We start from the raw sequence: 21,303 nt of genomic DNA, 5'->3' as shown, positions 1-21,303 counted from the left end.
GAGTGGAGGGTAGAATAGGGGGAAGAGGGAATCATAGGTTAGAAGACAGATCAGGCACCAGTGTGACCTCTAGTGATCTAAAGGGATGACACCAATTGGCAAGCTAAGCAATAGTGGAGAGACCACCTCGAATGCCCATTCCTGATAATGAACTTGATGTCTATAACCATCCTGGAGCCTTCATCCAGTTACTGATGGAAGCAGAGGCAATCACCCACAGTTAAACACTGAACTGAACCCAAGGAACCCAGTGACAGAGAGAGAGGAGCGATGAGCAAATTGGCAAAGAATGGGCTGGCAAAACCAGCAGAGACAGCTGATCCGAACAGGGGAGAGCTCTTGGACCCCAGACCGACAGCTGGGAGGCCAGCATGGGACCGATCCAGACCCCCTGAATGTGAGTCAATGAGGAGGCCTGGGCTACCTATGGAGTCCTGATCAGTGGATCAGTGTTTATCCCTCGAATACTAACAGACATCGTGTGTCCATAACACAAAGAGGGTTGCTCTCTCTGCCTGGACTCTTAGGGAAGTGCCTGGACCCTACCCTGAGTGAAATGATAGACTCTAGATATCCCCTATGTGGAAGGAATTGGCAATAGGGTGGGAGGATGGGGGGGATGGGGGGTGCGGGAGGAGGGGAGGGAGAGGAACTGGGATTGACATGTAAAACAAGCTATTTAAAATTAAAATATAAATAAATAAATAAAAAGAGGAGAGGAGAAGAAGGTATGGGAGAGCAGGAAGTTTGAGTCAAGGTAAGAATAGAGGAGAGCAGGATGAAAAATACCATAATAGATGGAGTCATTATAGGCTTGAGGAGAGAGCTGACACTAGTGAGATCTCTAGAGATCTACAAGGATGACACAACTGGCAAACTAAGCAATAGTGGAGAGACTACATTAAATGCCCCTCCTTGATGATAGGGTTGATGACTACCCTATATGTCATCCTAGAATCTTCATCCGGGGACTGATGGAAGCAGAGACAGATACCCACAGCTAAACACTGAACTGAACTCCTGGAACCTAGTGACAGAGATGGAGGAGTGATGAGCAAAGGGGTCAAGACCATGATAGTGAAACCCACAAAGACAGCTGATTGGATAAGGGTCAGCTCTTGAATCCCAGACTGATGGCTGAGAGGCCAACAGGGGACTGATCCAAACTCCATGAATGTAGTGCCAGGAAGGAGGCCACAGAATCACTGGGGCCTTGGGTAGCAGATCAGTGTTTACCACGGTTTATGAATGAGCTTTGGGAGCCCAATCCAAATAGAGGGATGCTCTCTCAGCCTGGACACATGGGGACGGGTCTAGGTCCTGCCCAGGATGAAATGACAGACTTTAGAGATTCCCCCCCAAGGAGGGCCTCACCCTCCCTAGAGAATGATGTGGGGATTGAGTGGGGGGCTAGGGGTGCTAGTGGAGGGACAAGGGAAGAGGGGTGGGAGAGGGAGCTGGGATTGACATGTGAACATTCCTGTTTCTAATTTAAATTAAAAAAATATATTGAGAAAAAAAAAGATTCCAGGACTTTGGTGGCTCACATTTCTAAGAATAGTAAATGGATTTTACAAATGGTTTCTCCCCCAGGAAGTCAGCTTACTTTTCTATCCTCAGTGACAACCTGCACTGAAAGTGAAGTTGAGACAGGGTACCCTGATGTCCTCAGGGGATAGAGTTCCGTTGTTCTGCCTTTCCCATCATCTCACGAACCACCAGGCAGTATAACAAGAGTACCCACGTGACCATCTTAGCCACTGGCCATTATATAATGGTATACTAGTGTATAACCCTTGAGATACGCATCCATTGGATAAAGGCAGCGTCCTAGTAAAGGAAGAACAGCTGTGCCACTTGCCAGAGTGAGGCTTGATCCATCAACATGCTCAGGGGCTTGCTGCCCACCCATGGTACCCTGCTCCCTGTGGCTCCTCCAGCTTCTCCCATGCCCTAACCTAGACTTTCTGACATGTTGAACTTGAGAGGTTCCCCACCAGAAAGTCTTGATGAGGGGATTTGTGAAGCGGGAGAAGTTGTATTTTCACCAGTTGAGAGACGGTGTTGCTAGCAGGGATAGAGGGTCTTGTATGCAGTGATTTTATGCGATCTGTGTGGTCGTGCTGTGAAGTCACCAGGCAAGCTCAGGTCTTAGCTGCAGAAGCAAGCATGCTAACACACTGACTCCACAGCCCAGAAACCCCAAGGGGCCCAAAGTAAAGTACAGAAGACCCAGAAAAGATAACACACTACTTAGGAAAAACTAAACTGGGAGAAGAGACACAGCCCAACTTACAATTTTACTATAAAACTACGGTAATTAGGATACCATGGAATCGGAAAAGTTGACAAGTCAGAAAATATCTCAGAAGCTCACCCACACCAGCATAGTCCCTGAATCTTTGACAAAGGACAAAAGGAAACTCAACAGAAAACAGGAGTTTTACAGCACACCTTTCACAAAAATTAACTAAAAATTGAGCAGAAAAATAAATTAGAGCCAGGTGGTGGTGGCACACCCCTTTAATCCCAGCATTTGGGAGGCAGAGGCAGGTGGATCTCTGAGTTTGAGGCCAGCCTGATCTACAAAGTAGAGTTCCAAGATAGCCAGGGCTGTTAAACAAAGAAACCCTGTCTAGAAAAGCCATAATATAAATCAGTAAATGCTCAGTGGTTACCAAGATTAGGGAAAAGTAGGAAGGAAGGAAGGAAGGAAGGAAGGAAGGAAGGAAGGAAGGAAGGAAGGAAGGAAGGAAGACAAGAGATTTGAGGGACAAGAACACTATTCTGATACTGTAATGGTGAAAACATTATACATTTGTTAAAAACATAATTTACAACAACATGATGGGTTAATTGTAAACTATGAGCTTTCTTTAATAATAATGTTATCAATAATTCAACAATTATCAAAAGAAAGAATAGATTGTGGAGGAATTTCCACACCAGATTTAGAGTACTGTCTTGACTTCCTGATCATAAGATTTACATATATTTAAAAGATGTATGTCTTTGACATATGCCTACATGGCCAGGCAGTGTATGTATCCAATTACTAAAGCCCACATTCAATTGTCTGAGGCTGTTCTGTGTGCTTTCAGGTTAACCACCTATGCCTTTACAGAAATGAGTTTCACCGGAGGTCTGAGCAGACAGATTCATTTTATATATGACTTACCCAAATCATGTGACTGTCTTCTCAATGTCACCCAGGGAAAAAAATCAGACCCTCATGGGCCTTCCTCAGCAGAGTCCAAATTGCTTAGTGTGTTAGTTGGGAGTGTATGGAAGTGGGTGTTTTCATAATGGGCTCCCTCAGGCCCTAGCTAGGTTCCAGTTACAGAAAGCCGGTGGTAATGGCAGGCTTTGGCTTGCCTCCCTTTGGTGGAGTCCTCTTTGAGTGTTCCAGCCATCCAGGGCCTCCACAGGCAGCAAATGCATAACAATGGCTATGGTGCTATGGATACAAGATTTAAAGGGCCAGGCACCATTAACTGTGACCCTTAATTTACTGCTTAGTCAAGGCTGGATTAAGACTGGGGATGAGCCCTAATTGTCCCCACAAGGCCTTCACTTCACAGCAGGGAGAAGCCTGCTGTCAAGTGCCTGAAGAGATCAGTCACCTGAATTCCCTCTCAGATGTCCCTCCAGTGAACTAAGGCAGTGTCCCTCAGTCTTGTATATCAAGGTCAAGGAGTCCTTCAAGCTTTTGGAATTTTCTGCAAATGGGAAACTATTTTCTAGGAGCTAGGGGGATCACAATTTCAATTGAAATAATACCACTGGCTATAATAGATCAGAGGCTCAAGATGGCAAACTACCCTGACCTTCCCTCATTCTATCCAAAGGTGAATTCTCAGCTGTTGTCAATTCAACAAAAGCACTCAGCTTAGGGGTCATTATTGCGTTCTCTGGACAGCGCAACCATCGAGTTAGCATCCAGAGCTTTTTTATTGGCTGTCATTTTTCACATCTACAGGAATTACTGTTTATAATGAAGAATCTGAGACTTGGAAAACTTTGAACCACATCCAAAATTTTGACTTGAGCAGGTGCATCAAATTAAAAAAAAAAAAAAGACAGTCCTTCTCAAGAGGGGCTTCAGACTTGTCTGTAGAGAGAACTGTTCCCTTGTTCCATGGATAGTGTGTACCACCTCCTAACCCGTGCAGATAGCACGGGATGTCTTGTAACTGTCCCCAGAACATCAGCCAAGACAGCACAGTAGGTGACTGTAGTAGTTGGGGGGAGGGGGTTTCCAAAGGTCGTGATTTTCAGGGTTGTGGACAAAGCTTTAGGAGCCTCCCCATGGGAAACGGAAGTTCAACAGTGAATTTCTTTTTTGTTCTTGTTTGTTTGTTTACTTGCTTCCTCAGTTTTGTTTTGTTTCGTTTTTTTGAGACAGGGTTTCTCTGTGTGACAGCTCTGACTGTCCTGGAACTAGCTCTGTAGACCAGGCTGGCCTCGAACTCACAGAGATCCGCCTGCCTCTGTCTCCTGAGTGCTGGGATTAAAGGTGTGCGCCATCCCTGCCCAGCTAATAGTGCATTTCTATTCCAAACTGAAAGCATAAAGAGCAAGAGTCCAGGGGAGAGACACACATGCGTGGAGAAGGCTACCAGACAGGAGCGATGAGCTTCCAAAGGAGTCTGCAACAAAGCCACAGAAACCACGAATGGAAGATGAGAAAATTCATATGCAGCTCACTCTCCCTCTTCTTCTGTGATTCTTGTCTGTGAGAAGCAGGAGTTCCCCTAAGGCACCTCTCCAGGCATCTGCGCCCAGATCTTGGTGGTGATGTGAAGGGGAAGGGGGGGGGTAATGATCCACAGGGGCTAACAGGATTCCAAAACCACTTGCAACTTCCTATTTCCTTCATGTTAGTCATAGAGTATAATCTGGGCCAAGCTTCTGAAAACTTTGGAAGAATAAGCTTTCTCTACCTCCCAAGGCCCGACTCTGCTTTCTGATACAAAGGGAAGATTTTGAGCAGAAATTCAAATTTTTCTTCATCATGATGTCTAGTGATGAGACAACGTACTGACCTCCTCAGCTACAGTCTGGATCAGATAATCACTTGGAAAAAACTGCCCATAATGATTCTTTGGTCTGTCCTTGAGATTTTACTGACACCTGGCTGCCTGTAATTATTGGAGCCAACACAAATTTCACAGCTACTGACTTGAGTGTACAAAAATGTAATTTTCTCTATTTTCCTGTAATTGAGTGTAATTTCTTCCCTGAGCCTTCGTTCCGTCTCAGAGCAGAGAAAATTTAATCTAGCTACTTTCAGATAAATTCATTCAAATACAGTCATGTCTTAGTCAATTCAAGTTTATAATTCACTCCCAATTAGGTTGGAAATTCTCTCTCCTTTTTTTCCTTCTCTAGAATTCACTCTAAGCTCCTGGGGGCTTCAATAATGGGTCCCCTTCTTCATGTCAGTGTGTACTGTCTGCATCTGGGTATGTCACAGGTGTCAGGTGCTCCCCGCAGAAGGAAGAGGCAGGAGGATCACCGCAAGTCTCAGGTCAGCCTGGGCTGTAGGGTACTTGAAACACCTTGTTGTCGTGAGACCCAGCACTGTGTATAATGAATGTACACAGGTAATAGCAAGATGCAGTGGCAATAGGAAGTTTTTTAAGTTGAGTCACGTGCTTAGGGCTTATATTATACTTAAGGACCTGATAGGTAGAACCTGCATCAGCTACTAACCCTGCCGTATTTATGGATGATCAAAACTGAAGTTTTAAGAGACAATAGAAAGAGTTGGCTATTAGTATACTTTTTGAAAATAAATAATTTTTTTAGAAAAATTAGGTACCAGCTACCTGGACCTAGGTGACTCATGTGACATGACTTCGCTGTCTTTGGAGTGCCCCTGTGTTCTGGCTCCCACACCTCACCCTAGACCGACTCGTTGGTACTCCTTTTCAATCTGAAGAAAAATGTTTTGCATGGAAGCCTTTAGAACAGTGGTTCTCAACCGTCCTAATGCTGTGACCCTTTGATACAATTTCTCACGTTGTGCTGTCCCCCAACCGTAAAATTATTTCACTGCTACTTCATAACTGTAATTGTGCTACTGCTATGAATCCTAATGTAGACCTCTGATATACAACCCCTAAAGGTGTCATGACCCACAGGTTGAGGACCACTGCTTTAGAGCATCTCAGTGCCCTGCCTTTGGATCTGTGGGAGATAGAGACAGCAGAGGTCAGGAGTCTCTCATTATTTCATACACAGACATCATTCCTCCTCTACCATGGTGACACACCAGAAGACAGTTCTACCCAAAGCTTGATAGCCTGTTCTCTCCCCAGCTTCAAACTCTGGACTCTCCGATGAGATCAGACGTGGGACATGAAGGAGCCCTGCTCACATAGGACCCTGTGACTCCCTCCAAACACTTCTCCCAGTGCTGATGCTCTGTCTACTGCTGTCTCCCTTCAGATGACCCCACCTTACTCCGAGCACAGCCTTTTGGGTAGGAAGCTGGAGATTCCAGAAGCAGGCCTCTGAAACAATGGCTGCCATAGCCATGTATACAGGTGCCCACGGTGCTCTGAGGTAGTCTGGAGAATATAAACACAGAAGAAAGCAAGGCGACTGGGCTACAGACAGACCCTTCAGAGAGGTAGTTCAGTGACGCTATTAGGGTGGCTGTACCTGTCTGATGTGACTGGTGTCCTTAGGTGAGGTAACTCATCTGCTATTTTGCATCCTGGCATGCATGGACACACAGAAGAAAGACCAAGAGACAGTAGAGAGGACAGCCATTTGTGAGTCAAAAGGGGAGTCTTGGAAGAAATCAAACTTGAACCTGAACCTTGGACTTTTGGGACTTTGGAAATAAATTCTGATTGTTTAAACTACTCAGACTACGGTGCTTGGCTTGTTTTGTTTTGTTTTTTAGAAACACAACATTACTCAAATGGAATCCTTCCCAAAATTATTTCATCTGAATCCATTTATAAGGAAATAAACAAATCTACATGACAAAATAATCTATAAAAATATAATCTAAACTTCTAAACAATTTAGTGCTCTTAATGACAAAAAAATGTCGTTTAGCCAGGTGATGTAACATACACTCCTAGTCTGAGATTTCAAGGTCAGTCCTGTAGCCCCAGACTGGGAAGGCAAAACAAGAGGATCCCCAGAGCCCATGACCAGCTAGTCTTGACAAATGAGCTCTACATTCAGTGAGAAATCCTGTCCCAAAAGAATGAGGTAGAGAGTGACACGTACCTACTCAGAGCTGCATGTGCACATAAACCTGTGCATACATATACATAAATACATACATACATATGCTGTAAAATAACAATGAAGATATTACAAAGAGAAAAGACACTATCAATTATATAAAATGATAACTGTAGTATGTAATAAAATTTAAAGTCAAAACAAAAATTTAAAAACTAATAATGCAAGTGACTAGCAATACAAGTAATATTTTTTAAATTTTATTATACTTAATTCGTGTGTGTGTGTGTGTGTGTGTGTGTGTGTGTGTGTGTGTGTGTGTGTGTGTGTGGCCACAGCCCTGTGCATGGGGTCAGATAACAATATACAGGAGTTGACTCTCTCCTTCTACCATGTGGGTCCTGGGAATTGAACTTGAGTCATCAGACTTTGCCTGTTGAGCATCTACTCAGCACAATATAGTGAAGATTAACAAAAATGTACATATCATTCTTTTCTTTTTTTAAAAAAAATGGAACGCTTCACGAATTTGCGTGTCATCCATGCGCAGGGGCCATGCTAATCTTCTCTGTATCATTCCAATTTTAGTATATGTGCTGCCGAAGGAAGCACACATATCATTCTTTTAATGAATGGAGGAAATGTACAGGTGATTCCTGAAAGAAAAGAAGTAAATGAACAACACACATTTTTTAAATATAAACTAGAATGAGATGCAACTCCTCTCTTGAATCCGCAGAGACTTTTTGTGAAGACTAACAACCAAAGCTAGCAAGCTTGCAATAATGGGGACGTTTTCACACTGGTGCAAGGAGTCAAAACTGGTGCCATCTTCCTGGAAAGTCAGGTCACAAGCTATAACAACCTCTCTAAAATTGTTTACACCCAGGGGGAGTGTAACACCCCACCCCTTGCACTACTTACATGTGGCTGTGCATAGTGACTTATTCCTGAACAGTGCAGAAGGGCGGGAAGGAGAAACGATTCTGCAAAAGCACCGTCTAAACTGTACCACCGCAGCCAGGCGAACAGGTTCATCACCGAGAGTCACAAATCATGTTGGCAGACTTCGTGATGGAATGAAACTGGCGCATTACCTCTGTGAGCATCCTTCAAAGCCCATGACCCCATCTAGTCCTGGGAGAACACATCAGATAAACGCCAACACAGCCTACAGTATGTCTGACTGGTACTCTTTGAAGTGGTCAAGGTCACCCAAACCAAGGGAACTCCGAGAAACTTTACCTCCAAGAGGACGCTAAAGAGACATGACCGTCAGGAGTAATGTGTCCTGAGATGGGAACTAAGAACAAAAGGAGATCACGGTAAACACTAAGTCTGAATGCAGTATGGGCTTTATTTAACAATTATCTGTTTTCTAAAATTTATTCGATATATGACCCTTTCTCATGGAGAAGAACACATAAGACAAAATTGACCAATTTAACTATTTTGTTTACATTTCATTCATTAATTATAACAAACGTGTCATAGTAGAGTGAGACATTTATATTAGGAGAAACAGAGCAGAAAATTGAAGGATTTACAGGAACTCTGCACATGTGTTCTGTAAATCCAAAACTGTCCTTAAAAAAATAGTCTGTGAGTTTCTTCAAATGTTTATTTGGTATTTACATAAATTTTAGCATGCTTGTAGCCTAATTTTTTTCTGAGAAAATGTTTACAGTATTTCAGTCATTGGTTTAGAAATGTTTTCCGTCATTGAGATCAAAGGTTCGCACCAGATAATTCATGTGGGTCATTCAGATCCCAATGTTGAGCAGAATTTGTATGAAGCTTCCTTTGGATACGTTTTTCTATTCTATTCAATGTGAGACCCAATGTGTAAAGGAAGCCCTCACACACAGAGTCCATTTTTACCTACTAGACCAGGAAGGTGACCAATAAAACATCCCACTGCCTAACATGGCTCACCCCAGGCACTGATTCAGCTGAGCTCTGCTGGAAATAAACAGGCCAGGGAACCTCATTAATGATGCACTCTGGGGCACCGGCTGTGACTGGCCTGGGGCTTTGCATAGAGCCCAAGCAGCCAGGCTTTCACTTGTTCAAAGCAAGGGAGGCATCTTCTCTGTCCTTTCTGCTTGAGGTGTCCTGGCTGCATGGACCTCAGTTAAGTAAAAATGACAAAGGTGAGAATGCCACCCACAGTGTCAGCACCCTCTGGAGTACACAACGGGAATTTTATTTTTCTATTATAAAAATTAAGGGCCAGGCGTTGGTGGCGCACGCCTTTAATCCCAGCACTCGGAGGCAGAGGCAGGCGGATCTCTGTGAGTTTGAGGCCAGCCTGGTCTACAAAGTGAGTTCCAGGACAGCCTCCAAAACTACAGAGAAACCCTGTCTCCAAAAACCAAAAAAAAAAAAAAAAAAAAAAAAAAAAATTAAAAACCGACAATAAGCTAGTTGTCCAAAAAACAAGAAATGGTTAAATATTAGCCCTCTGCAGAAAGATGGAACCATTATGTTTAAGAGTAGAGAAATACCAGTGTGTGAAACCTCAGCAAATCAACCAGGTACCAAGCATAAGGTCTTTTCATGAAGATGGGGATGGCAAAAAAAAAAAAAAAAAAAAAAAGATGGATTTAGAGGGCTCAGAACACACTGTTGGCAGACACTTCTAGACAATTCCAGAAAAGATTAGGCCTTGATAAACCATGAATTTTCAGGTGACTTTTACAATTATAAGCGCTCCAGCTTGGGCTTAGGGGAAGTAATAAAGTGAGTTGGGAGGTTACCAGACCATTGGTTGACTTAATCCCCATAAGAGCACAGGAAATCAAGTACCATTGTCTTCATTTTAAAGATGGCCTCTTCCAGGCATGGTGGTACACACCTATAATCACAGTCACAGCACTCTGGGTTGTGTTTCAAGCTAGCCTTAGCCATATAGCATGACCCTATCTTTATTAAAACAAAACAAAAGAGTCCTCTTCCTTGGCAGAGTTAAATAGTTTTCTGACGTTCCCCCAACTCAGCCTGCAAGGTTGTACACCTGTAATCCCCATCTATCCAGAAAGCTGAGACAGGACTCTGGTGAGCCCAAAGCCAACCTGAGCTACACAATAAGCCCTGCCTCCCAAAATAAAACATTAATAATAATTTCTCCCAAGTCAACCCACATCTCCTTTGCCAAGCAAGCCCTTACCCTCTAGACATTTTGACATCACAACATGATGATGTCATCCACAAAGTTCACACTTGAGTGCCGTGCAATCAAGCTGCAAATACTAATAATGTTTTAAGTAAGCTTTCAATTTTGTGTTAGATGGCAGATTAGGCTTGCCTGCTCTAGACTTCCCCGACAGCAATGTTTAAATGGAGTTAGAGTCAGATGGTGGTGGTACGCACTTTTAATCCCAGCACTCAAGAGGCAGAGGCAGGGAATCTCTGTGAGTTCACGGCCAGCCGGATCTACATAGCAGGATCCAGGCCAGCCAGGGCTACATAGAGAGACATTGTCTCAAAAAAAAAGGGATGGGGATGGAAAAGACTATATTATGTGTTAGAATTATGTTTTTAGGGACAAATAATGCCACTGCCCAGGATTTGCTTGTTTTCTTATAAGAGGACTCAATAGAAAGTCTCTCTCAGAAGAGCATAGTCCTGAGTCACTGCAAGTTCTAAAGACAAGACCCGAGCTTATATGATGAGTTTCCCCCACCTTCTTCCTCCAGTCTGGGAAGAACAGGCTTCCTTCTATCTGACACCATTTCCTTCCTTCCTTCTTTCCTTCCTTCCTTTTTTCTTTTTCTTTCTTTTTTTTTTCTTTTTTTTTTTTTTTTTGGTGGTGGTGTCTTTTTCAAGTCATGGTTTCTCTATATAACAGCCCTGGCTGTCCTGGAACTCACTCTGTGGACCGGACTGGGCCTCAAACTCAGAGACCCACCTACCTCTGCCTCCTGAGTGCTGGGATTAAAGGCATGAGCCACCGCAGCCTTGCTTCTGACTCCATTTTCTACTTTTTTTCTTGTTTGTACTAGTATTTTTGTTTTGTTTTGCTTTACTTTCATTTTTTAAGGCAGCATTTCATTCTGTAGCTCGGGCTAGCTTGGAACTCACTGTGTAACCAGGCTAGCAATCCTCCTGCCCCAGCCTCCTGAGTGGCAGAATGTCAAGCACTTACCACTGTGCCCAGCATTTGGATCTCCCTGATAAAAGCAGCCTGGAACCCTCAGCTAGTTTGCCCTTATTAAACTGTGAAGGTCACTTCTCTTCCAGGGTTTATAATCAGCAAGCCCTCACTTCCTTCCCATAACATCTTACCGAGCCTTTCGCAATTAGGGCTCGTTTCTCTAGGTTTCCTATGGCAGGCATCTGAACAGAATTAAAGCATGAGCACGTGCAAAACTAATCTGCTTCCCAAGATAGCAAATGCTGAGAAGTTCTATACTAGAACACTTGCGGTGCTGACTGGCTGGGCGTGATTAACCTAACAAGCTTAACGCTCCGCTTGCCATCCACATCTGTCAGGTTCATAATCCGCAAGACCTGGGCCCTGCAGAACTGTCCCGCTGCTCACTGACAGCAGAGGCTTCAAAACTTGGGACAACCGGCATGTCTTCCTCTTCCTTGTGGCATGGGCCTCAAGTCTAGGAGCATGCACCGTGGACTGGGGTTGCCCAGACAGACTAGCCAGAAAGCCAGTCCCCAGTTCTGAGGATTCTCCAAAGACCTCGAAGGTAGAAGATGGTGACAAGCTGAAGCCATGGGGTGCACACCGTCACACAGCGGCATTGTCAACAGCGTTGCCAAGAGTGGCATTCAATTTTTTAAGAAGCCCAAAGCAATTCTGCCAGGATGTCAGCGGGGCAGCCGAAAATGTCCCATCCCTTTGCTGGTTCAAAGTTCTACCTTCTGTGACCCTGGTGGGGACCCGCACCTGGGACAGAGGTCAGCAGAGGAGCCAGCGAGTTCCAAGAAGCCACAAACCATGGCTGAAGGTCTTTGTCAGCTCACGAAAGATATGAAAGGACTGATTCCAGAAAGCCAAAGATTCCAGCTGAACAAATCACAAAGCCATGCAGCTACGGACATGTCATCCAGGACAGGATGCTACCACATGATACAAGAAGCAGATTTTGCTGGGCAAGAGGGTGAGGAAAACATTTCCCAGAAGACCTCAAAATGGGACCAAAAGTTGGACAACCAGGACCAATGCTACCAAACTACTCCTGAGTCAAAAGGCAACGTGGACTTCCCTGAGCCCCTGGTAAAGGCCCACCAGCACGCTTACGCCTATCTGCACACCAGCCTTTCCAGATACGAAGCAATTCTGCGCCTGGTCCAGCAGGCCAGCCACACCCGGGAACTGTTGCAGCCCATGCTTAGCTTCCTGCTGCTGTGTTTCGAGGAAGTCAGCCAGCTCCTAGGAGAGATCTCCAAAGATGGAGAAGTGCTCCTCCAGGAAGTTAGAGGGGATCTGGCCTGGCCATCAGGGAAAAGCGATCCCCGGGAACAGCCAGACCTCCTACAACAGCTGCTGCAGTACACGGTCAACAAGCTGCAGGTGGTTCACAGCACGGTGGCCGCCCTCACTGGGAACCTGCTGGAGGGCTCCAGCAGCTACCTCAGCTCCACTGCTAGTCATCTGGAGGGTAAGCTAAGCACCAAGAGAGGTGTGGATGAATACCTCCTAAGGACCCTGGGACAGCTGGAGAGCCTGACCACTGGCCATGGTGACCCTGGGCTGCTAGGGCCACCCTTGTGCTCTGAGGACAGTGGCATCGGTGCTGACACTGAGCCTGTGCAGTCCATGGAGAAGCTGGGCAAGCAAACCAGCCTGGACTTTGCAGCAGAGCCTGCAGAATGGAAGCAGGGGACTGCACCCCAAGTGGAAGCCAGGCTGGCAGGGCATGCCTGGCAGAAAGGTCCATATTGGACAGGTGCAGGCAGACACCAAGGCTGCCCACTGTCAAGGCCTAGGATAGTGAAGATCCAGCCTGCAGCACAGGATAACGCCAGACGCTCTAGTGCCTCCAGCACAGGCCCAGAAGCAGTCACCTCCAGGCCTCCACAGGCTGCCAAAAGCATTCTGCAGGATTCCCTTGGGGTTGAGACTCCTGTGCAAACACATTTTCCTCAAAGTTCTGGGTCGGTGGAGGCTCCATCCCTGAGTGAAGATGAGGACAGCAGCCCAGAGGAGGAAGATGAAGTCAGCAGCATGGATCTGCAGGCCGAGCACCTGAGAGCATCCTCAAGACCACGGTCCTCACCCGCCACCCGGGAGAGCCTGTTTCAGCCATACTCCGGGAAGCTGAGGAGTCCCCAGGCCCAGGAAATGATTCTGAAAATGAAAGAGGCCATCAGTGAAAGGATCAAGTTTGTCCCTGTGCCTTCCAGACCCCAGGACTGGGCTGAGGAGGAGGAGGAGGGGAGAGCAATGGTCCCTCCAAGACCTAGCACAGCCAGCGGCAGCAGGAGGGCCCCCGAGAGACAAAGGAGGTCACAATCAGAAGGAAGTCTTAAGAGCCACGTGGAAGACCCCACCCTCCAAGAGCTGAGACGGGTCCAGACAGACCTCAGTCGGAGACTGGAGGTATTTTATGCCCTGGGTGGCGCGCGGCGGGGCCAGAACAAGGAACGACTTCTGCCATCCAGGGCATCAGTGCTGTGGCCCCCTTCCAGCTGCAGGGTGAGTCCTAGCAGTGCCATCAGCAAGTTCAAGGCCTCCCTCACCAAAAATTTCAGCATTCTGCCCAATCAAGACAAGAGCATCTTGCAAAGAGGTAGTCCCCGCTCTGGGTGTGACCAGCCCTGCCAGGAGAAGGCTGAGACATTGCCAAATGCCAGTAGGGTTCCCAGGGACACTGAATGGGACATCAGGGGCTGTCCCACCAGAACATCAGTCAAAAAAGCTTATTGAGACCTTCAGTCCCAATGAGAGTCTGAGGATGCCAAGGGACTCCAGGAACTTGGGGTCAAGCCCCTGCCTCAGGAAGTGGGGGGTCCCTGCCATGCCTCCCAGATTTCCTATATACAGGGGGCTAGCCCCCCTGTATCCTAAGCCCCAAATTTCTCCTGCAGCGGGCAGAGAACCTCTCAAGGTGGGCATGGGCTGGAGGCCTTCTGCTCCCTTCCCCTCTCTTCCTCTGGCAGAAGCAGGCAAGGGGGGAAGACATCAATTGTGAAGCAGGGGAAGACCTAGAGAACCTCCCTCCACCGCCTCTGGAAATCCTGATGGACAAATCATTCACTGCTCTGGAATTTTCAGATAGCAGCCAGCCGGCAGGCAGCTCCATGGAAGAGACCCTGGTACCAGGGCTGCAAGAAGCTAGCCCGCCAAGAAAAGCAGGCCCTTCCCCCAAGCTGAGAGCCTCCATGAGCCCCATGGCCTTGCTCCCCAGCAAAGGCACCAGACCAGGGGCCATCAGGAATGTGGGCAATTCCAGAGAGCTGACCTTGGACCTGAACTCCCAGCAGGCAGTGAGCCCCAGCCCAGAGGCAGAGGGCGGGACTCACATTCATGCACCAGCAGAGGACTCCGCAAGACCCTCTGAGCATCACCAGAAGGCTCTGCCCTGGGACCACACTAGGGCCCTGGAACCCAGCCTGGCCAGGCTTTCACAAGGTCTGCACTCTCCAGAAGCATCCAGGAAGGGGCCAGAGAGAAGCCCTCCAGGACACAGAAAAGCCTCTCCCCCGAGAGCACAGTGGGCATCCCAAGGGGACAGGAGGCTGCAGAGCCTGTCCTCCTCTCGTGGACTGCCCCAGTCAGGCCTCCCTGCTGTTCTCAGCTCCCCTAGCCCACCTCTGAGCCCCAGGACACTGAGCCCACCAGCCACAAAGAAGCCAACTTCCCCACCGTGCGGGCACCCGCAGCCCAACCCGGCCCAGGGCAGCTGTCCTGTCCAGCCGACAGAAACAGACACCCTTTCCTCTGCCTCTTCATCATCCCCCTCAGTGTCTCCCTCTCAGGGGTCCAAGGAGAGTCACTCTGAGGACGGTGAAGCCACCACGGGCAAAGCCCCCAGGAACACGTGTTCTATATTCTGCCCAGCCGCCTCCTCTCCGTTTGAAGCTAAATCGTCATTCTCAGGACCCCATCCACGAACACTACCAGAACCTGGGGGCCCTTTGAGGAATCCATCAGGAGGCTGGAGGGGCAGCTCAGGGCCGCGGCTGAGGGCAGATTCGCAGAGAAGAACAGCTCTGAGCGCCCTCAACCCCCTGCCTTTTGTCAGAAGGACAGCCTCAGACCGCCAGCGCCAGCAGGGCGACCCGCTTCTGCTGCCCGGCAGCTCTTGGGAACCCTACCCCGGCCAAAGCAGGTAAGAGATGCCTCGCCACTGCCCAAGCAGAGCTGATGGGCTCTTTGGAGCGTCTGGGGTATGGTTCTCAAACTATGTCCCAAGGGGAGAGGCAGTGGGGGCAAAAAGAGATGAGATTCCGAGAACGGCCCAGTGGGGGGCTCACCGCCTGCCTGAACCCAGTAGCTGGAGTCTGTTGTCTCTCCGCTGGGAGGGTCTCTAATGGTCAGGTCCCAGTACCCTTTAAATATTTAAAAAATTATTGAGAACTCGGTAGATTTTTACACGTGTGAGTTACACCTACTATTTTTATCACATGTTTAAACTGAGAAATATTTTTAAAGAATAAGACCATTCTATACTCACACAAATAGCGTATTTCTGCAAAAAAAAAAAAAAAAGAAGCATATTTTCCTATTGTTGTTTTGAGATGGGGCTAGCATTGAACTCAATCCTCCTGCTTCAGCTTCCTGAGTTCTGGGATTAAAGAAGGGAGGGAGGGAGGCAGGGAGGGAGGGAGGGAGGGAGGGAGGGAGGGAGGGAGGGAGGGAGGGAGGGAGGGATATTTGATGTGAGTATTACCACCTTGCGTTTTTGCAGACTTGTTGGTATCTACTGGCTTATTCTGACAGCTGAATTCTCAGGTCTGCTTCTGTAGGCCACACTGCACATCCATGAATTCAAACCTCTCCCCACATTCCTAAGAGTGTGGACCAGTAACACCTTCACATTATGATGAAAATTGATTGAACCTTGAACTCCCCCATCCCCAGAAACGTCTCTGAGATAGACAGGTCCATAGACCTGTCTTAAAAACCCTGGAAACTGGAGGAGAACTAGCCCAGTGAACTTCCCAGAGCCCCGAGGGCTTGGCCCCGCCTCTCCGCCAGCTTCCGTCTGTAAAGTGAGGGCAATGAGCCGCCCAGCCCCAGAGGAGGACTGGGTGCCCAGTGTGCCTGTCTCGGCAGAGACAAGTTGGTACATGCTGTGGCCCAGTGTGCAGGCAGTTTGAGCACAACGCTGCAGGGGGCCGGGAGCCGGCAGAGCCACCCCACTGGCGTGGAAAGGATTCCTATTCTTGATTGGTTGTTTAACAAAGAATACACAGGGCTGGGCGTGGGGGGAGCACCGAGGTCTGTTAAAGAGACACTCTATCAGGGCACTTGATATAAGATAAGACAATGCTCGGACACCAGCGCTTCCTCTGTCTGTATTACTGTTGTGTTAACCGCAGTTAATTTCTGCCTGGGTGATATGCATCATGGGCTTCACAATGTGTCTGGGCATAAATGGTAAGTATTTTCTACAAAGTATTCAGCAGTCAATTTTAAATAGAGATAGCATCTCGGGAAAGTTGTGCGTTGTGATAGTTCTATAACCTTCCCCAGCCACTTGAAAGAAATGAAATATTGATTATTCTTGCAAAAATCTCAACCTAACACTGCTCTTTTCTTACATCTAAAATGCATTTCCTATAGTGCACTGGGTTTCATCTAAGGACCTCGGTAAACACTGCCTACTCTGTTATTAGATGCTAAAACTGTGCCCTTCAGGAGCAAGAGCTTGAGAGAACAGGGACAATAACAAGGCATTAATTAAAAACACTAACATTTTAAAACAGCAGGGGCATAAAATTGCTCAAGAAAATTTCTCCTCCAAATAGGGCAGCCAAATGGGCTGTTTGTGTTCTGAATCTCAATACTCTGTGTGTGTGTGTGTGTGTGTGTGTGTGTGTGTGTGTGTGTGTGTGTGAGAGAGAGAGAGAGAGAGAGAGAGAGAGAGAGAGAGAGTGATGTGTGTGCATGTGTGATGTGTTCGTGTGTGTGTGTGTGTGTGTGTGTACATGCATGTGTGCATGTGTGTAAGTGTGTGGCAATGAGGCTCTGAAACAGAGCCTGCCCAGAGTCAAGTGGAGGTCACTTACCGCCTGCCCCCATCCCCCTCCCTTAGGGTGTGACTATACCCTAATGGCATTCCAAAGTCTGAACACATGAAGGGTAAATGCCTATCTCCCACCAATCACCCTACACCAAGGTGTGCATTTAGCATCTGGAAGCAGAAGCCCATCGGTGGTAAGAACACTGAGGCTTTGCCTCTGTACAGACACAAATATAATTTTCTACCGTCCTGTATATGAAAGAACCAGGCCAGGGCCTGAGGCATGGCTTCTCTGGGACCACACAAGAGCTGGAGAGCCAGACAGTGCTTCCAGAGCTGGGGCTTGCAGGATGCACTGTGTCATAGCCATTGTGTCTTACAGCATGCAGACTCAGTGCCCTAGAGTCGTCTTTGACGCCATTTCTGTTACTCCATGCGAGGCACTAGCTGTTATTGTAGAGAAAGGATGACGTATATATCCTCCTGTTCTGGGGCTCCTTGGGATCAGAAACAGTCCTTGGAGGCATCCTCAGGAAACTCAGCCACTAATGCATTTCTAGTCTCAAGATATTGGAGTCCTGTAAACATTCCAGAAGAATCTAGAGTAGTGCTTCTCAACCTTCGTAATGCTGTGACCCTTTAATACAGTTCCCCATGCTGTGGTGACCCTCAAAACATACAATTATTCTTGTTGCTACTCCATAACTATGATTTTGCTCCTGTTAGGAATCATAATGTAAATATTTTTGGAGACAGAGGTTTGCCAAAAGGGTCATGACCCACAGGTTGAGAATCACTGGTCTAGACGTTTCACCCCTATATGCAATGTTTCTCATCACTGCCTGATCTGAACTGGTAGGACAGGAGCATTGTATAAGTCCCATGGGGTGCTTGGCTCAGGCTGCCCAGTGGCCAGCAGGGCAGCAGGTAGGCAGTCTGTCTCCCTAAGAGTTCCAGGAAAAGTGAGAACCTCAACCACAAAGTGACAGCCTGTAAGATTAGCAGGCTCCTGCCCTCAGCTTTTTGTAGATAATGGAACTTAAGAGGGGCAGAGATAGAATTTAGATCAAATTTTCATGCCACCCCGTCAGCCTTCACAGAGTGGCACATTTTTCCTTCTTGCTCACAACAGGTAGGCAGAGAGCAGCAAAGACTAGGGCATGGATGAAACACAGCCTGTGTACGATTCCTGTTCCCCAAGGCCTCAGGGGAATGAAGGCAGAGAGGAGGCAGCTGTGAGCTACAGATCACCGTGAACCCTGAGCACCTGAAGAGAGAGCCCTGTAACAGCCTGAGGCCATCACTGGCTCTAAGGCACAGTGGGCTCCTTGACCCTGAAATATATGATGTGGGCCACCCTGCCCATCCTCTACCTCGCACCTTGACCTGTTCGTATGCAAACACAGGCTCGTCTGCCGGTTTGGCGTCTCAAGTACAGAGTAAGCATACTTTATTATAAAAGGCAAGAGCATGCTGTCACAGCAGAAGGAAGGGACTTATGGACTGTGCAGGTGGCAGGCAGAGCTCTTGTCCCGCTTTTGAGGTGACTAAGCGCTCTAACCAAGGCCCAGCTCTCTGACCCTGGAGTACCCAACTACTGTACCAAAGTTGGTCCCTGGAGTCCCTTGGGCGCAGCTTCCTATAAAGCGGCACCAGAGTGACAGCTTCCCATTATCCGCTGAGCATGGATAGGGGAGCTGTGCTCACAATTTCCCTTCCCGCCTAGTACTGGTACCTGCTGGTACCTGTGAGTTCTGGCGAGCCAGGCACTGCATTCATTTCCAGCTTACAGAAGGAAAATTCAGCCTCAGCGGGATTGAGTCACAGGCACCAAGGCACACAGATGGCGTGAGTGAGAGCCAAGATTTCAGCCCAGGCAGCCAGACTTCAGCTGCCCGCTAGCCATCCTGAGGCCAGTCTGCCAGCAGTCGGCCCTGGGTGGTTTTCAGAGTTCGTCCTGTCTACCTAGGTTCATCCATGCTTTGTCACAGCCACATCCCATTCTCCCAAAGCGTGGCCAGGTAGAGCTGGCGTTCTGCCAGGGTCCCTTCCCCTTTCACAGCCCTTAGTCATGGCACTCAGCATCGGGGAAGTCTAACCAAACGCTGGACGAGACTGAGCCAAGCGGCTCCTACGTGATTCCATTCAGGAAAAGAATGGCAACCGTACAAGGCTGGACTGATTTTTTTCCCCCTTGCTCCTATTGTTGTTTTTAATTGAAGTAACTAAGCCTAGCTCTTCATTAAACAAGAAGTGCTTTAGAAAAACAAAACTGAACTAAATAAAGGCCCAGTTCCCTCAGGCCTGTTCAGAGCATCGCAGGACTCTAGTCCTAGAGGAAAGAGCATGAATCAGCCTGCTGGGGAAGTGCCGGGAGCTGGTTCCCACCGCATCTAAGCAGACCGGGCACGTGGAAAGGACAGTGTAGCCTGGCAAGTGTGAAATGAGACCACAGAGGGAGTGGGAGGGGAGAGAGGGGCAGTGGGTGTGGGGAAAGCAGAGGTGTGTCTGACCTGTCACTCTGCCTTCTCTTGGCAGCAGTAGCAGCAATGAGGAGAGCCCTAAGCAAGAGCCCCCACCTTGGAACAACTCCCGTGCCCCGGAATTACAGGGCAGTGGCACCAAGTGGGCATCTCCTTTGGAGCTCTGTGTGCTGGGCCACGGGTTGCAGCCAGAAGCCCGTATCAGCCGCAGCCAGGACAGATCCCAGCCGGAGTCACAACACCAGCAGAAGGAAGTGGCCTGACGCGTGTCCTGTGGGGTCACATTGACGCCCGTCACCCTAGAGCACATGAATGAGTCTTGAAGTGTTCACACTGCTCCATGGATGGCGGGGAAACCAACTCAAGCTGGAGGGTCTCAGAAAGACCCTGAAGACGCGATGCCCAATGGTCTGCAAAATCTTAAGCAGAAGCTGGGTTCACTTCACAGCAAAGACCCTGACTGCCATGGTTTCAAACGTTAACGAAAGCTTTAGAGCCTGCGGTGACACCCTTATCTCTTTTCGAGTGCTGGCCTTAATTAGAGGGAAAATGCATTCATGTTTAGAGGACCATATGTTTTACAGGATAACCAGTGGTGATCACAACATCATTTAAGCCACAATGTGTAAAATAGTCTTCCAAATAAGAAACTCCAAGGTGTGGGGGAGCCCCCCCCCCCGGCCCCCAGGGTCTTGCTGGAGTTCAGACAGATATAAAAACGGATCTCAAACAAGTACGACATGTGTGGCCTTGGTCTCTGCATTCTTCTTTACATTTCATTGCCTTTGATTATTCTAACACTGTACCTGCCTACAGCATAAGAAGTTGTACAAACAGTAGAAAAAGTTGTTGGTTTTTTTATTTGTTTAAGGTTAAATGGTATGATAGTCAGTGTTGTCAAGTTGGCAGAATCCAGAACCACCGAAGGGACAAGCCTTCCATCATCTCTGTGAGGGGTTTTCTAGGTTGAATTCGTTGAGGTAGGAAGCCCCACCCTACTATGATTGACAGCTTTCCATGGTGGGAGGGGGTTGGATCCTGAACTGCAGAAAGAGGAAGAAACCTACCAGCATGCACTTTTTCCTGCTTCCTGACTGTGGATGCAATGTGACCAGCAACCTCCAGTTCCTGCCACAGCCATGATGGACTGCACCCCTCAACCTAGAAGCCAAAATAAACTCTCCCTCCCTTAAGGGGCTCTTGTCCGGATATTGTGTCCCATGGGTGAGAAGGGACACTAACACACACGGCGATGAAGTCTCCATTAAAAGCTTAGTTTAGAGTTGCTCCTGGCACGAGAAGATGAGGTAGATTAGAACACCAGGTCCCACCATCCCACCCCTGCATCCCCTTCAAAGCTTCCGGCTCCCACACTTACAGCCATGCCAACCTCGGCCTCAGTGTGTATCAAATTCTCTGGCTGAGCTAAACACCCACAGGCTTCTTGGTCTGAGCAAACCCAA

General features: G+C 47.8%; 2 protein-coding genes, 1 long non-coding RNA gene and 1 other non-coding gene across 7 annotated transcripts in view; 1 reads left to right on the top strand and 3 right to left on the bottom strand.

The window, feature by feature from the left end:
- Clip4 (CAP-Gly domain containing linker protein family member 4) overlaps positions 1-3,418 on the bottom strand; it is an 84,135-nt gene extending 80,717 nt beyond the window's left edge. The window contains exon 1 of one of the 2 annotated variants that reach the window (XM_021229257.2): positions 3,179-3,418. The gene's annotated coding sequence lies outside the window, so the exon portion shown is untranslated. The remainder of the gene's footprint in view (positions 1-3,178) is intronic. The other variant, XM_040730770.1, reaches the window with a different exon arrangement.
- Positions 3,419-7,489: 4,071 nt separating this feature from the next.
- LOC110341519 lies at positions 7,490-11,464 on the bottom strand. Of its 3 annotated transcripts, none has more exons than XR_002383486.2 (4): positions 11,357-11,464; positions 8,455-8,512; positions 8,134-8,380; positions 7,490-7,865 (listed from the first exon to the last, which is right to left on the bottom strand). It is a non-coding gene; the product is annotated as an uncharacterized LOC110341519 (long non-coding RNA). The 3 variants fall into 3 exon arrangements; XR_002383485.2 differs by having other exon boundaries at positions 8,134-8,346; XR_002383484.2 differs by having other exon boundaries at positions 8,134-8,512.
- Positions 7,715-7,821, bottom strand: LOC121133872. Its single transcript, XR_005870890.1, has one exon. It is a non-coding gene; the product is annotated as a U6 spliceosomal RNA (small nuclear RNA).
- Positions 11,465-11,540: 76 nt separating the features above from the next.
- Positions 11,541-20,677, top strand: Pcare (photoreceptor cilium actin regulator). Its single transcript, XM_005073569.3, is given in 4 exon segments — positions 11,541-14,080; positions 14,082-14,333; positions 14,335-15,500; positions 19,896-20,677. Coding segments are annotated over 4 exon segments (3,768 nt in total). The 5' UTR covers positions 11,541-11,938; the 3' UTR covers positions 20,104-20,677.
- Positions 20,678-21,303: the final 626 nt, after the last annotated feature.

Source organism: Mesocricetus auratus, unplaced genomic scaffold (genome assembly GCF_017639785.1).
Source record: "Mesocricetus auratus isolate SY011 unplaced genomic scaffold, BCM_Maur_2.0 Super-Scaffold_100024, whole genome shotgun sequence".
NCBI classification, from domain to species: domain Eukaryota; kingdom Metazoa; phylum Chordata; class Mammalia; order Rodentia; family Cricetidae; genus Mesocricetus; species Mesocricetus auratus.
This window is presented reverse-complemented; position numbering and strand designations above follow the sequence as displayed.